The 16,258-nt window shown below is 39.5% G+C and overlaps 1 protein-coding gene across 1 annotated transcript; it reads right to left on the reverse strand.

Annotated features, from left to right (window-relative positions):
- Positions 1–7,706: 7,706 nt before the first annotated feature.
- On the reverse strand, positions 7,707–8,618 carry LOC110907391 (leucine-rich repeat extensin-like protein 5). The gene has a single exon (XM_022152403.1). The coding sequence runs from the start codon at positions 8,616–8,618 to the stop codon at positions 7,707–7,709; it is 912 nt and encodes a 303-aa protein (XP_022008095.1).
- Between the last annotated feature and the right edge of the window lie 7,640 nt (positions 8,619–16,258).

The raw sequence follows: 16,258 nt of genomic DNA on the forward strand, positions 1-16,258 counted from the left end.
AACAAATTTACAATGGGAGTCTGGGTCATCAGATAACTTGCCAGAAAATATTGATGTTACGTTCACATCGTCCGACACTGATCATGAGTCCAAGTTGATAAAAAGTGTGGTCGATCAGGTGTTGGATAAGGATGACATTGAGGAGTCAAAAACAGAGTCCAATTCCGAGTCAAAGTCTGAGTCCGAAACGTCAAAGTTAACAATCAAAAAGGACAAACGGGTTTATGATAAAGAATTGTTGCTATCAAAATCTAATTTAAATGACGAACCGGTCAAAGTAGCATATACTTTGAAATTTTCTGACAAATTATATTCTGATGAGATTTTCCCAATAAGAAGTGTTAAAGTTGAAATGATTCAAAAGGTTTTCAAAATTATAGAAATTAATATTTCTGAAATAAAAGATTTAAATCTTTCTGGAAAACCTAAACAATACACTTCAAGAGATTAACAAAGGATAAACAAGAAAATGGGTTACAATTATGGTTATAGTTTTCAAAAGAAACCAAACCATAATGGTAATTTCAAAAAGAAAGGTCTTGGATTTAATCAACCAAAAAATTATAAAAATGAAAAGGTTTATAAACCAAAAACTGTATTTGTTTCAGGAAAATCATCCGAAGCTGAGAAAGAGCAAGCATTCAGGAAGCAGACAAACAAAGAATTCCTTGCCAAGAAGCAAGAGGACGTGAAGAAGAGTGTTGCTCAAAAGAAGATTGAAACAAGAACCTGTTTTCAGTGCAAAACTGCTGGTCATATTGATAGGAATTGTCTGAAAACATTCAAACCAATATAGGAAGTTTCAGAAAAAAATGAAAGAAAAGATTGTTGAGAAAATCGAACCACCAACGAACAAACTTAAAGCTTTTGAAAATTCAATTTTTGAGGTTGGTGAGTGTTCGAAAAATGTTTTCAAAAAGAAGGAGAAACTTTACAACCAAAAATGGGTTGTTAAGAAATTAAAAGAAAGTTTTGGTGATGAATCTGATTCCACAAAATCAGAGGAGCCATGTGTTGAAGAAAAAGTTGAGAAATTAGTTCCAACTATGAATGATGAAAACTTTCCACCGCTAAGTGCTGAAAATTTTAAGAAGAAAGTTGGAAATGTTGAAATTTCAAATCAATTTTGAGAAGAATAATTTTGATGTTGATAAAACTTTCAATAGAAACGTGAAACACATTTTTGGAAAAATGGTCGAGGGAAAGGCCAAAGGAGTGAAAGAATTTTATTCTTCCAAAAAGAGTGTTCACAAGTCAGTTGAAAGTGTTGATGGAAAAGAAGTTGTTACACCCAAGGATGGTCAGGCCTGGGTGTCAATATTTTTCAAAGAATAAAAACCTGACTTGCTGGAGCTCCCAAGTTGGTAATCGCGGAGCATGAATCGACATCATTCTTGAAAATGTTCTTGAAAATTTAAAATTGAAAAGTGTGTCTTGCCGGAACTCCCAGGTTGGTAAGTCTGGAGTAGGAATCGGCATCTTGAGAATTCAACCAACAAGTGGTAATTGGTTGAAAAGCATTTTTACAAAGTGATTGATTTTTGATCTTACAAGTTGTTAATCAAGGTCATTAATTTGAACTTGATTTAACTATCATTCAAAAGATTGGTAAACAATGTGATGAATTGATCCCCATTTCCTACAAGTGATAAAATCAACAAATCTAGTTTTTCAAAAAAACCATTTTGATTAAGACAAACTTAAATGTTTTGAAATCATTATGGGAAAATCGTTTTTTGTAAGGGGGAGTTCTGATTCTTTATGCCAAGAGGATGGAGAAATAAGGCGATTCGATATCAGTTGTCACATTCTCGTACAGTTTATTTTTCAGTTTCGTTAAATGTTTTTGAATTTTAGGGGGAGTAAGAATTTCAGAAAATCCAAAAACTTTAGAAAATTTGAAAATGCCAAAAACATCGAAAAATTTAAAAAAAATGATGAGTTTTGTTGTATAAAAGAGGAAATGATAGTACATCAGTAGACTATCACAACATGCTAAATATATGAAATGTTTAAATGTGATAAACAATCTTGCTGTGGATGTGTTAGTAGGTGTTTACACATTTAGTAAATTGTTTTTGAGATATAAACTTAAATTTCAAACTTGCTTATATCGTGGGGAACATTTCTTGGATATATGGGTAACCCCCGAAATCTTGTTTGAAAGGACCCTCTGTCTGAGATACTAGGTCTTTATACTTAGTGATATATGGGGTATTATCCCGGGACTTGTGCTGAACGGAAGTTCTGACCTAGTCCCCGCATAATACTTTTTGCATTGCTTGATATATAAGCGCCACCCTCAGCAAAAATGATTAAACAATAAAATTGATAATCATTGCTGTTGAAGAAAACATCCTCTAAAGAGGACACACCTAAAGTCGAACCGTCATCTCTCTGCTGAACGGAAGTTCTGACCTGAGCTCTTCACTGTTTCGCAATTTAACCCCTTTACAGATATCATCTTGGTATACTCACCTGTAAGACTGAATATTGGGATTTGGATACGGGATTATATTTAACTGGTGGGACACGTGAATAAGTTTAAGTGCTTAAGACATTAATCTCGTATCTCGAAACAATTGAACTTTGTGTGAAAATTTAAGTGGACCAATATACTGACAGTCTAGGTGAATTGTTTAGAACTTAAACTGTCTAAAGCTTAACGGTGTTAGTGATTTGTTTCAAAAACTGATATGATCCTCTTGCACAATCTCACAAAAATATTGTTTGTAAATATTTCTTTACTGCATTTGTATATATTCAAAAATCCAAAAAGATTCTAGTGTGTTTTAGCATAAATTTTTGAAACATACAAAAAGATTTTCGACAAACTAATGTTGAAAAGCTGATCTTCAAAATTCCAAGTGCTAAACGTGAAGAACAGGTTTGGATAAATAATGTGTGAAAGTGATTGTATCTTACAAGTGGTTTTTCAGAGAATAAATCATTTTTGAATGTCTCTTGCAAATGGTTTCTAAATTTTAAAATCTTTAAACTTTGAGAAACTTATGTGTGTGGTAGAGAATTTGCACGTATGAAGATTGACTTAAGCCAGATTCCGATATCTGAGCAGATGGTGATTTCCAGACTACGACCCAAGCACATTGAGAGGGGGAGTTTGAAGGCATCAAGAGAGGATTTTGAAGATGCAGAACGCCAGGTTGAGTTTCTGGAAGAAAAAGGATAGAGATTGAGTAAAGATGCTTACAATGGATGAAACTTCGAAGAAAAGCCCGAAGGCTGATAAAGACTAAAGTTTTGACAACCGAAGACTCGACACTGAAGACTCCGTCAACATCCAAGGGGGAGTTTGTTGGTGCATCCGTCTGTCGACTTCGTCTTGTATCGAGTCTTGTATAGAACTAGATAGATCAGGGCTCGGAAATCAAGAAAGTAGAATTTAGTGGTGATTCCGCTTGAAATGACATCAGGTCATTTCAAGCGAAATTTGATTAATTCTGATTCTGCTCGAGTAAGTCCTGCTGATTTCGCTTGAGTTTAATGTTTTAATTCCGCTTGAAATGAACACGTCATGTTCAAGCCGAATCTGATCTCCTATAAATAGATATCTTCAAGCGAAATCACATAACATTATTTCCGGTTGTGCAACGAAGTGCTGCCGTAGTGTCGTCGTGCTGTAAAACATCTTTATATCAATAAAATCGACAGTTTTAAAGTGAATACAACTGAACTAACACTAATACACTTGTTTCCGCCTCTTGTATTGGTGAATTACTCTTCTGATCGATTCATTCAGGTCTGAAAACGATCCTACAAGAATTCGTTCTTCATGATTCGGTTATCAAAAGTTCACAAACTAGACACTTTCAAACGAACTGGATGAACTTAACCCTTCTCGTGCAAACTGGTTTTTATTTCCAAATGAACTGACACCTCGTGCTAACTGACACTTTCAAGCGAACTGGATCCTTTTTAGGTGAACTGAGCACTTTCAAATGAATTGACCCAAACTAAACGACCTGTTGACCTAAATTCACTCCATGCGAACTGATGATGTATCACACAAACTGATTTGATGCGAACTGTGGTTACCAAAGTTTAATTCATGCGAACTGAGGCCAAATTCAAACGACCTGACCTAAATCTCAACTTGTGCGAACTGGGTTAATGTGAACTAATCCAAACCATGTGAACTGGATGTATGCTTCACACGAACTGGACTTTTCACGCGACCTGACCACAATAAATGACCACTTCGTGCAAATTGGGAGTTCAATTCAAGCGAACTGAGTCAATTATATCCAATTCGTGCGAATTGATGAATGTCTCAAACGAACTGAACTCCTTTTCAAACGAAGTGGAACATATTCAAACGATCTAATGAGTTTTCAGTTAAAATTTGTCAAAATTGATCAAGTTATAGTTCGATTTTAAATCTGATTCTTTCAAGGATTGTTTAAAACAGTGTTTCGCGTATTATATGTGAAAATCAATCCATTTTATCCGTAAAATCTTGGTTAATTTTGAAAAGTCGTGAAGAAACTGAGTAGAAATCAGAAATTTTGATGAAATCAAGCTGAAAATGGTAAGAACTCTTCCTCCTGAGCTCTGATACCATTTGTAGGATCGTTGTAACGACCAAACGAGTCGTTCAGAAGAGTTCTCGATCAATACGAGAGGCGGAAACAGACGTATCGATGTTGAATCAGCTTGATATGCACTTAGAATCACTTTAATTGTCTCTTGTATTGATTTCAGATCGTTTTACAATGCTGGAGACACTTCGGCAGAGCTTCGCTACCGGAATCACACACTTACAAACGAAAGACTCAAGACCACTATTTATAGGAGATCCACTTCGCATGAAACATCACATGTCCAGTTCGTGCGAACTGGCCACTTTGCACGAACTGGTCAGTTTGTGTGAAATTGTTGTTTCAGCTCAGTTTCCTGTTTTCCTCGTACTACGTGTCCTGTTCCATCATTCTAGTTACAAGACTCGATAAATTCGACATACATATGCACCAACATGCGTACAATTTCTCTTTCTTGAGCAGCTCTAAGATGGCTCTAAGGTGTTGCTCATGCTCTTCCTTTATCCTTGAATAAATCAAAATATCATTGATAAAACGATTACGAATTTATCGAGATATGGCTTGCAAACTCTATTCATCAAATCCATAAATACTGCTGGCGTGTTTGTCAACCCAAACGGCATTACTAGAAAATCGTAATGTCCATAACGAGTTCTAAAGGCAGTCTTCAGAATACTTTCCTCTTGAATTCACAGCTGGTGATAACCTGATCGAAGATCGATCTTGGAGTAGTAACTTGAACCTTGAAGTTGATCGAAGAGATCATCAATTCTCGGCAAAGGATACCGATTCTTGATGGTTAACTTGTTTAGCTCTCGGTTGTCGATACACATACGAAAACTACCGTCCTTTTTCTTGACAAACAGCACTGGAGCTCCCCAAGGCGAGAAGCTTGTCTGATAAATCCCTTGTCCAAAAGCTCTTGAAGTTGCGTCGACAATTCTTGCATCTCGGAAGGCGCAAGTCGATAAGGTGCCTTGGCTACAGGCGCGACGCTTGGAACCAAGTCAATATGAAATTCGACTTGTCGTTGAGGCGGCAATCCTGGCAAGTCTTCGGGGAAGACTTCAGGATATTCCCTTACAACTGGGATATCTTCCAGCTTTGGCTCATCGGCTTCCTTGTCCACAATGTGTGCCAAGAAGGCAGCACATCCTTTCTGCAAACGTCTTCGGGCCTTTAAACATCGACTTCCTTGTCCACTACAATCATCTCTCCATTCGCCATCGGGATGCGAATGATCTTCTCGTGGCATACGATCTCAGCTCGGTTACTTGATAACCAATCCATTCCAACTACCACATCAAAGCTTCCCAACTCGACTGGCAGAAGATCAAGCGTAAACTCATGCTTTCCAAGCTCTATTACACATCCTCTAATTACTTCGTTTGCCTCTATAGCTTCCCATTAGCTAGTTCTATCGAGTATGGAATATCTAGCTTACTAGCTACCAACCCAAGCATTTTCTTAAATTCTAAGGATACAAAGCTATAATCGGCACCAGTATCAAACAGTACAGATGTAAAGTGTTGGTTGATAGGGAACCTACCCATAACTACGTTCGGATCTTGGCGAGCTTCCCTAGCTCTAATGTTAAAGATTCTCCCATGAGCTTGGTTGTTCTTTAGGCAATCTCTCTTGAAATGCCCGACATCACCACAGCTAAAGCAACCTTGTCTATTCCCAGTACTGCCCTTATTGTTGTTTGCCCCACGATTTCCACTACCAGCTTGGTTTCAAAAACCACCATGATTTCCACTGCCATTTCCTCTCTGGCCACCATTCCCACGTCTAGTACCAACCCAACACGTCTCCTTCGAATGACCATTCTTTCCACAAGTTCCGCACTTCCTAACTCTACACTGGCCGGCATGATGATACTAACATGCATTACATTTGGGCAAGGTGCCAAGTATCCTTTTCCTTTGATCTCAATGCCAGTAGCAGCACCAGTAGTAGCAAGTTGTGCTTCAACTGGCGGGTTAGCGTCCTTACGCTTGTTGGCATTGCTCGCACGAGTACCCTTCTTAAAGTTGGAGAACTTCCGCTTGTTCTCTCCAGACGACTCGACATGAGTCTCCTTCTTTCCATCAGAGATTGAAAACTTGTTCAGCCTAATCACTTCTTCCATCAATGCCACGCTCAAATCAATAGCCTTAGTGATCGTTGAAGGCTTTAACGTCGTCACCATGCTCATGATTTGGGGTGCCAATCCCCAAATAAAACGCTCGATTCGCTTGAACTCCAGATCAACCATGTAGGGAACAACGCGAGATAAATCATGGAATCTCTGCACATACTCGGCAATCTTTGGACCATCCATCTTAAGATTCCAAAACTTGGTTTCCAATTTCTGGATCTCAGCCGTTGAACAGTACTTCTTGCGCATGAGTTCTTTCATCTCGTCCCAAGGCATAGCATACACAGTCTCTTCTCCAAGAGACTGAACTTGGAGGTTCCACCATGATAGAGCTTCGTCTAAGAAAAGTCTAGAAATTTAGGTGACCTGGTGCTCCGGCGCACACTTTCTCATTCTTAGCACAAAATCAGTTTTCTCAACCCGTCTAACGAAAGCTACAGCACCTCCAGTGCCGTGGAAATTCAGAGGCTTGCAGTCAAGGAACTGCTTGTAGGTACAGCCATGAGGTGGGTTATTTCCTGAGGTACATCCGCTATGTTCAGAGCGCAAGGCCTCGTGCTGTGCTATTGCTTGTGAAATCCGTTCTTGTAGTTCAGCCTCTGTTGTGGGCAACTGGTTGTTTCTTCGAGGAGGCATCTTCTAAAGAAGATCGTATAGGTCAGGTCTTATGCATATAATAAGTATGTAGTGCGTGTAATGGCATTTATCAACGCAAGTAAGCATATAATATCACATTGATATTACCAATGTATAATTCAACAATGTATATAATGAGAACGTTGCGATTGAGCTTTCATAAATCATCGACCACAAATACAGTTACATGTTCTACAAATGTATCGTATCACATCAAAAGGGACTACAGGGTCACACCACCCTTGTCCAAAATATCTATCAGTCTACAACAGTCATATACAAAAAAAGCAGTCACCAAAAGGATTTGCAAGCTAGGCTCAATAGCGACACTCTCATCAAAAGCAAGCTACCTAAATAAAACCATAAACCGGCTATGCTGATGGCGGTGGAGGAGGAGGTGGAGGAACAAAAACCAAGCTGCGCACATGTGTGAGCTTCTCCTCAAGATCATAAACATGACGTAACAGGTAACTAATCTGCTGCTCCATAGTGAGAAATCGAACATCGAAATATGGATAAGGAAAAAGAGGAGTAGGTGGAGTCGCAAAAGGTGACGGACATAAACAAGGTGGAGGACGTGGAGTCCTCTCAAGCTCCATAACTCGACGACACAGGATCTCCTGCTGAAGCTGCAATGACAAGAGTAACTCATCCCTCGTGTAACCAATAAAGTGGGAGGGATGGTAGGGATCAGAAACTGGCATAGTGTTCGGCGGAAACCATATTAGTGGCTCGCCTGGTGGTGAAGAAGTAAAATGAGCAGTAGGTGTATACTGAGACATGTGAGGAAAAGCTGCTGACACATGTGGAACATGGCTACGCTGTTGGCTAGACGGGCCTTCCCCTGGACGGGGTGCGGGAATGTCTTGCAAGAAAGTGAAAGGTAGGTCGGTGCGGTGAACATCGGACACAATCGGGTGAAAAGGGGCAACATCAACAGGTGCAGGTGCATGAGGGGGAGTAACGGGCTCAACAAAAGGGGGTACGTCATCATCATCATCATCTATCCACCCATTGCTGGTGAAAGCGTATCGGGGGTCTATCTGACCGGCAAAAGTAGCAGTGTCAACGGGTGCAGGAATTGGGTCTGGTATGAGCGGTGCAACACCAGGTGTGCCAAGTGGTACCGGATCAAGACCAGGCAAAGGCTTAGGAGCTGGCATCGGCTCAGGAGCAGGTATCGGCTCAGGACCAGCGGGTGCATCAACATGCTGATCGTCGGGAGCAAAGTCAATCTCATGTCCAGGCTCAACGTCATGTGGGGGAATCGGTTCAGCCGACATGGCTGTGTCGTCATCAGTATCAGGGGCGTAACGTCACAGTCCCACTGCATGTAAGGCGGTGGATGACACAAACTCGAAAGAATCTGGAATAGAATGATCAGAGAAAACCTCAATGATAGGAATCTCTACGAGTGGAACAACAATGACATCATCAGCTAAAACTCCATCACCCTGGGCATCATTAGGGGGACCATCAATGAAAGGATCGACATCATCATCAGACAAGTCATCAAAAGGCAAATCCTTGAGAGGAAAGGCCGCAAGAGGCAACGGGGTGATGATCGGAGCCACGACGTGCTCACCATCGGGATGTCCGCGGATGAGATGGCCCTGGTCAGGAATAGGAATAAAAAAGGGATCCTCGTCGGGGAAACCATCAGCATGCGGTACATCATTGCCAAAGTCAGGCAGCACAAATGGCTGGAAATCATCATCGTCATCTGACATCATCTCCGGGTCACTCTCGGTGTCGGAGGTAAAGATCTCCGGCTCTGGGATATTCTCATCGTCAGAAACAATGGCCATGGGGTCGACAATATCAGACAGTCCACTCTCAGATGAAGACATAGTGTCTGTAACAAAACAATCACAACATATGCACATATATCAACAATCATCAATAAGCATGTAATTAATAACAATGTATTCACGTATCCATCCTAGTTTTCCCAGACTTTCCCACCCAGCCTCTCAGACTGAACTTCCTAGTCCCTCAGACTAAACCTCCTAGTTTCTCAAACTGAACTACCCAGTCTCTCAGACTGAACCATAAACATAGCCCTTGAAATGTGTTTCATGCCTTTTGTTTGTAAAAATGTTTGTTTCCTGGATCTGGGCGTTTTGTGTATGCAATGAAAGTATGTTGTGAAAACATTTTCGTGAGAGCCATAATGATTGTAGTCTAGACTCGAGAAGGAATCCTAGTTCTCTACAATCGAAGCTCTGATACCAAGCTGTCACACCCTGACTTTTGCGGAAGCGTGATAATGGTGTGACTTTCTTAATATCATTGCATTCAATCATAACAACAACTATATGATAAAAACCATAGATTGGTCATCCATTAAATAAGTTTAAACATAGCGACATTGTTTTAAAACATAGACTCCAAATTCAAGTTTACAAACCATACGAATTGTTTATGAGTTCACTAAGGACTCATCAAAAGATATAAATTAAACCAAGGTTTGGAAGTCGTGTCTCGTCCAGGAATAAGACACACTGACCAAACCGAAGGACCATGGATGACATCTTTATTCATAACGCAACATAAAACTTCCAACGCCCGCCAGATCCACTTACTAATTCCCTGAAATACATGTAGTTTGAAAACATCAACAAAAGTTGAGCGAGTTCATGTGTTTGTTTGTGTGTATGAGTAAACCTTTGAAAGTATGTATGTATGTAAATCCTGGTATGAAAGCCACAAGGAAAACAGATCACCAATGGTTTGCAAGGCCATTGATATGTGTGAAGTGATGCAGGAAAACTCAAACCTAGCAGATTTGTCTCCGGGAGTAAGACATAGTCACCAAATGGGCCACCTTGGTCGGCATGGGTGTGGGCTCTCTACACACAAATAGATCTATCACACATGTCCCTCGGTCCTACAACGAGGATTAATGGCCTTTAGTGTTGTACCCACCACTCACATGATCAAGTAGTACCCTTCCTTAGCTAACCATACCGTGTATAAAACGTTTGTAAACAGTCGTAACATGTATTTCACCCCCGAAGTTATAATTCTGAAAACAGTTAAAAGAAAAGTGGGACATGAAACTCACAGTCTTGCGTCTTCGGGTCACAGTAACTCAAAGCTCCTTCGGTGAACACGACTACCTACAACGTACTAATGTTTATCAGACGAACGAGCCGTGCCTTGGTTTACTGTTAGTGTCTTTGAGTTATGTTTCTTCCATGCCCTTGGTATTATTCCAAGTTATGTAATTATTGTCAAAATAATTAATATTTTAACTTAAATTATATTTATTACATTTTGGAATAATTGTTTAAACAATATATATTAACTTAATACTTCCCAAGTACTGGTACTTGTATTTCCTTCCCAAGGATGGTGGTATCTTACATGTGTATTCGTATTCTTGTATTTGTATATCTTACCATGTATTGGTGTCGTATTCCGGTGTGTATTTACACATACGAGAATACATATCCTTATTGTATTTATTAAGTATCCTCATACTTAATCCCATATTTATCATTCCGGTATATTATTTCTAATATAAATCCACCAACATATATATTTCAAATATATATATATATATATATATATATATATATATATATATATATATTAGAGAATATTATTTAGAAAAATTATTTATAATTATTCTCTTGGCAAAATATTTGTAGTTCCAAAATAATATATTGTCAAGTCTAACTTTAGAAAATATATATAAACTTATTTTTATCCAAAAATAATGTATTTCAAGTTTACTCAAGAAAATATATATTTTTCCAAAAATAACATATTTTCTAATAATTCCAAGGAAAATATATATGTTTATATTTGTCAAAAATGCTATATTTTTTTAGTTTTGGGGACCCTGCCTGTTTTTATTGAGAGGGAATTACAGCACACAAGGGAGGCTCATTTGAAGACGGAGCTAGAGAATGTAAGAAAGGGTCATGCGGAGGAGTTGTCTAGGATGCACTTGGAGAGTGCTAATTTGAAGAAAAAGATCGAGGAGTTGTCCTTGGTAAAATCTTGGTTCCTCTCTGAAGGAGCGTGGAGCCTGGCCCGGTATGTGCATAAGAGGCCGAAGATGAGGAATGCGCTAGCCGCGGTCAATAATGCGATAAGTGCGGTGGGGATAAATACTAGTGTATAAGGTGGTTACCTTCATGCCTTACATAAGAAAACATCATGTAGAGAGGTTCCCCACCTGACCAAAGATGCCTTACATAGAGAGGTTCCCCACCTGACATAAGAAAAAACCTTCAATTTCCACTAGTCGGGTCGCCGGCAGCTTTAGCCGAAGAGCCACTACTCAAGATTCAGGTGTTCTAGGCTTTCTTGAAAAGACTTCGAAGGAATATCAAGTTTGATTTAAGGTGGACCTGTCCGGCTTTTTGGGGCAGGCACCTTAGGGTTTAGTACTTTCATGAAATTGTATCTTTTTGCTCCGGAGAGGTTATGTCCTCTTTTGGAGTTTAAATGACTGTACATTTGTCTTATAATGAATATAATTTGGCCTTTTTTTGAGGTTCAGATATTTTGCTACATTGTTTTGAAAATATTATTTGACATGCGTCCATGCCTTTAAATATTTTATAATTTTATGCTTTTAGTGGTCGACTTATTATATATTTAGAACGTTCTTTTCTTATGGGGGTAGACTCGTCCCCGATCTTATCAAAGACCAATCCGGATGTGCCTCTTTATTAGGCGCGTCATCTTATTATCTAAAAATGGATCGGGATAAAATACCCGTCCGACCTCATTTTTAAGGACCATTTTTCGTCCTTTGCTCATCCTTAGTGGGCTTTGCAACCCTAAGTTATGACTTCATTTATAATTAATTTGGTATGTATGTCAATCAATAGAGTTCGCTTAAAATTGTATTATTCCACTAATAATCTCGGGTATTCACATCCCGGCATTTCATACAACAAATTGAAAACGTTAAAGGAAAAACCCTTCGGAGTACATGGAAATAAAAACTCAGAATTTTATTGGTGTTAAATTCTTAAGATAGTATTTTTTTTAAGGTGAATCTCGTTCCAAGTTCTGGGGACAGACGTTCTATTTATTTGGGCCAGAGTGTAGGCCCCATTCTTGCCTACGGTCTTGATGATGTACCGCCCCTCCCATCAGGGGGATAACTTACATGTTCCCTCCACTCTACTAGCTTCATTGAGCCGTATTACGTAGTCGTTTATTTTGAACTGGGTGACTTTTACCTTCGAATTATAATGTTTCTCAAACTCCCTTTTATAATTTGCCTCTTGAATTGTGGCAACTTCCCTTCTTTCCTCAGCCAGATCGAGATTTAGATGAAGTTCTGCCTTGTTCTGGCCCTGTGCAGTTTGCATTCTTTGAAGGGGCTTCCTAATCTCGACCTGGATGACGGCTTCTGTCCCGTATGTCAAGCTGTAAGGGGTTTCTCTGGTGCTTGTCTTCGGCATTGTTCTTTTTGTCCATAAAACAAAAGGTAGCTCATCGGCCCGTGATAATCCTTCTCGGTCTAGTCGTTTCTTAATTCCGTTAACAATGCTTTGATTGGCTCGTTCCACATGTCTGTTCGCCTGTGGATGGGCGACTAAGGCGAACATCTACTTAACGTGCAACTTTTCACACAATGGCTTAAAAGGGTTGTCAGCAAAGTGCTTCCCATTATCACTCACAATGCACAAGGGCATGTCGTATTAGCATACGATGTTTTACAAAGCAAACCATTGCACATGCTCTCTAGTGATAGTTCTATGGGGTCTAGCTTTCACCCACTTAGTGAAATAGTCAATTATGACTAGCAGGTATCTCACACCTCTGGATGAAGTGGGGAAAGTTCCGACTATGTCGATCCCCCAATTTTGAAAAGGCCATGCTAAGGTGACCAGAATCATGTTGTTCTTGGCTCGGAGGCTGATCGGACTGTGGCTTTGACAGATGTCGCAGCTCTGTAGTTCATCCACTGGGCTTTGATGCATGTTGGGCCAATAATATCCGGCATTCATGATTTTTGCTATGACCATTTTGGGTCCGGAGTGAATTTCGCAAATTCCCCAATGAATTTCTCCGATCACATATCTAGCTTCATTCGGACTTAAACATCGAAGAAGAGGCCCGAGGAAAGTTTTTCTATACAAGTTTTCGTCGTAGACTTGATACTGGAGAGCTTTCACTTTGATTTTTTTGGCCTGAGCTTTATCATCCAGGAGCCAATTCTTTGTTAGGTAGTTTAGTATCGGTGTCATCCACATGTCTTCTTGGATGGATATATTTATGACTTCTTCGGTCGAGGTTATAGTCGTAACGTGACTTGGAGATTTTCAACCAAAACTTCTTTGCATAAATGGAAAAAATAGATCAACCCTAGCTTGCTTAAGGCATCAGCCTTTTATCCTTGCTCAGAGGAATGGGAGCACTTTGTGGGTGTCGAAAGATGAAACGAGATCTTTGGCCTTTGCTAGATATCTTGCCATATTTGCTTCTCGAGCTTCATATTCTCTATTAACTTGACTGGCCACAAGCAAGGAGTCAATATGAACTAAAACAGAATTTGCTCTAGCCTTAAGGGCAGTTTGGAGTCCGGCTAGGAGTGCTTCGTATTCAGCTTCATCGTTGGAGCTTTTGAAATCGAACCGAAGGACGTACGTATATTTCATCCCATCCTGATCAATTAGATTAAACCTGCCCCCACTACCTTTTTACTTGAGGCTCCCATCTGTATATAAATTCCAGATTTTTGAAGCCTTATAACATCTGATGCCTGTACATTCTCCTTCCGGTACTTCAGCTAGAAAATCAGCGACAACTTGCCCCTTTAGGTTTAAGTGTGTTTTTTGTTAAATTTTTTTAGAACGATGAATTTCTTTAACTCTATCGTTTGTGGGACTTGAACCAAAGACCTCCTAAGGTATTATTTATTGTAAGTCTTTAAACTTTAATTTTATATATGTTGTTTCTATTGCCCAAGCTAGAATATCATTTATTTAGTATAATATTAAGATATATATTGTTAATTAATATATACCAAATATATAAAACAAAAAGTTTATTATAAATGAAAGAAATTGGATTTAATTTAAATATTTGTAAAAGTAGGTGAGGATTTGGATGCTAAGAAAAGAGGTTTTCTTTGGTGATGATTTGGATGCTAAGAAGGAGGTTTGGTTTAATGTTAGAGAAAAAATGAATATTTGTGAGGTTTATTTAAGACCTAACATTCCATACTTAGGTAGAAGTATGTGGATGTTTTCTAGGTTTGCTGTTAGACAACACGAAGCGAGCGAGGATTTGCGACGTGGTGGCTGCTCCACGCCGGGCATCCCACCTTGGGAACGACGTGAAGAGAGGTATGTAGTTAGAGGCGGTGAGTTTTCCAGCATCGTGGAAGGCTTTGGGGTGGAGACGTGGCATGTCGTGGTTGAGTGTGAAATCTAGTCGTTGCCCCCAATAACTATTTAAAAAAAATCACTTTTCAAACAGTTTTACTCTTCTTATTTAATCTAAATCCATTTTTTACCTTCAAAATCTCTCAATTTTCATTTCATTTCTCACAAAACTCCTCAAAATGGCAATGAATCCACGGAATAAGGAAGATGACATCACGTTATGTGAATCTTGTGTCACAGCCCCTGTCCCCTCCCCGGGAGTGGGAGCCGCGAGCCAGTCTGATTGTATCGGTGTTTATTAATTTGGCAGCTGAAATTTTCATCATGACCATACTTGGGAAATATTTTTCTCAGAGTTAAACACCAAAATCTTTAAAATAGAATACTGGGATAAAACCCAAGTTTTTCTGATAACACATTTATAAAAGACAAATGGGACAAAATCCGATTTTCATTTTTTTAATACATTTATAGGGAATAACCCTAATTATTGAAAACAATTCTCCTTTATAATTAGGTAACTTTTATGGCCACTTTTCTAAGCCTTTAGTGCTCTCCAGCTGGCTTTTATTGACTTCACCCTAAGTTACCTGAAACACGTGTTTAAAACATTTTATCAGCAAGAAATACTGGTGAGTGAATCCCAGTTTAATCAAGACAGGTTTTATCATTGAACAGTATTGAGGGTGGTCGCACAATTACATTTGTTCCATCTACCTTAATTACCACCCATGGTACTGTCAATCAATTACTGGTGGTCATGTTACTACTCACAGTGTAGTGACAAATTTTGTATACAAAACCCCAACATACCGAGGATAATTGTAGAATACAAATACTCAATCACTGTTTAATATAATATAAATCATTTGAGGTTTTGTAAAACAGGTTGCAAAAAGGAGATTACTCACATTGCTATTTTAGGTTTTTCCCTGTGGCTTCCTGGTTATAATCTATAAATTTAAAATAATGCACATGCGTTAGTATAATAACCCAATTTTACATTAGTTATACCCTCCCCGAGACAGAACTCCACTGACTACGTCGGGCAGAGCCTCGACAGCAGCTACGGAGCACTAGATCGATCGGGCAGCGTATCTGATACGTAACCGGGGGTTAAAATACTTACAACGAGGCAGAGCTCGCTAATTAGGGGGTATTATACTCGAGTATTATTGTTATTATCTCGAGAGAGAAAGAAAAGGAATCTGAACAAGTTGAAATGTTGTGCTCCGCCCTATTTATAGCTGATCGGCCACTACGTCGCGCCCCACGACGGCTTCTTCCTCATCTGTCGCGGGCCGCGAGGGCCATAAAGGCGGCAACGTTTGATGAGTCATCACCTCGGGTTCCGACACATGTCTGACACGTGGCATCACAGGTGCTCCGCAAGGAATGAGTTGTCCCGCCCCGCGTTGGATCTTCCTTTGTCTGTCGCGGGCCGCGAGCGACCGTCAAACTTAGTTTTTCTTATTTTAATAAGTGTAAGGGTATTTCGGGCTAGTTTCTCACGTACTGGGTGTATTTAGGAACATTTAGGGTCGTTTTAGAGGGTTGTTATA

The sequence above is a fragment of the Helianthus annuus genome, chromosome 17 (assembly GCF_002127325.2).
Source record: "Helianthus annuus cultivar XRQ/B chromosome 17, HanXRQr2.0-SUNRISE, whole genome shotgun sequence".
NCBI classification, from domain to species: domain Eukaryota; kingdom Viridiplantae; phylum Streptophyta; class Magnoliopsida; order Asterales; family Asteraceae; genus Helianthus; species Helianthus annuus.

Coding starts and splice junctions, on each gene's coding strand:
- LOC110907391 (XM_022152403.1), bottom strand. CDS start 8,618: ATGTCGGCTGAACCGATTCCCCCACATGACGTTGAGCCTGGACATGAG.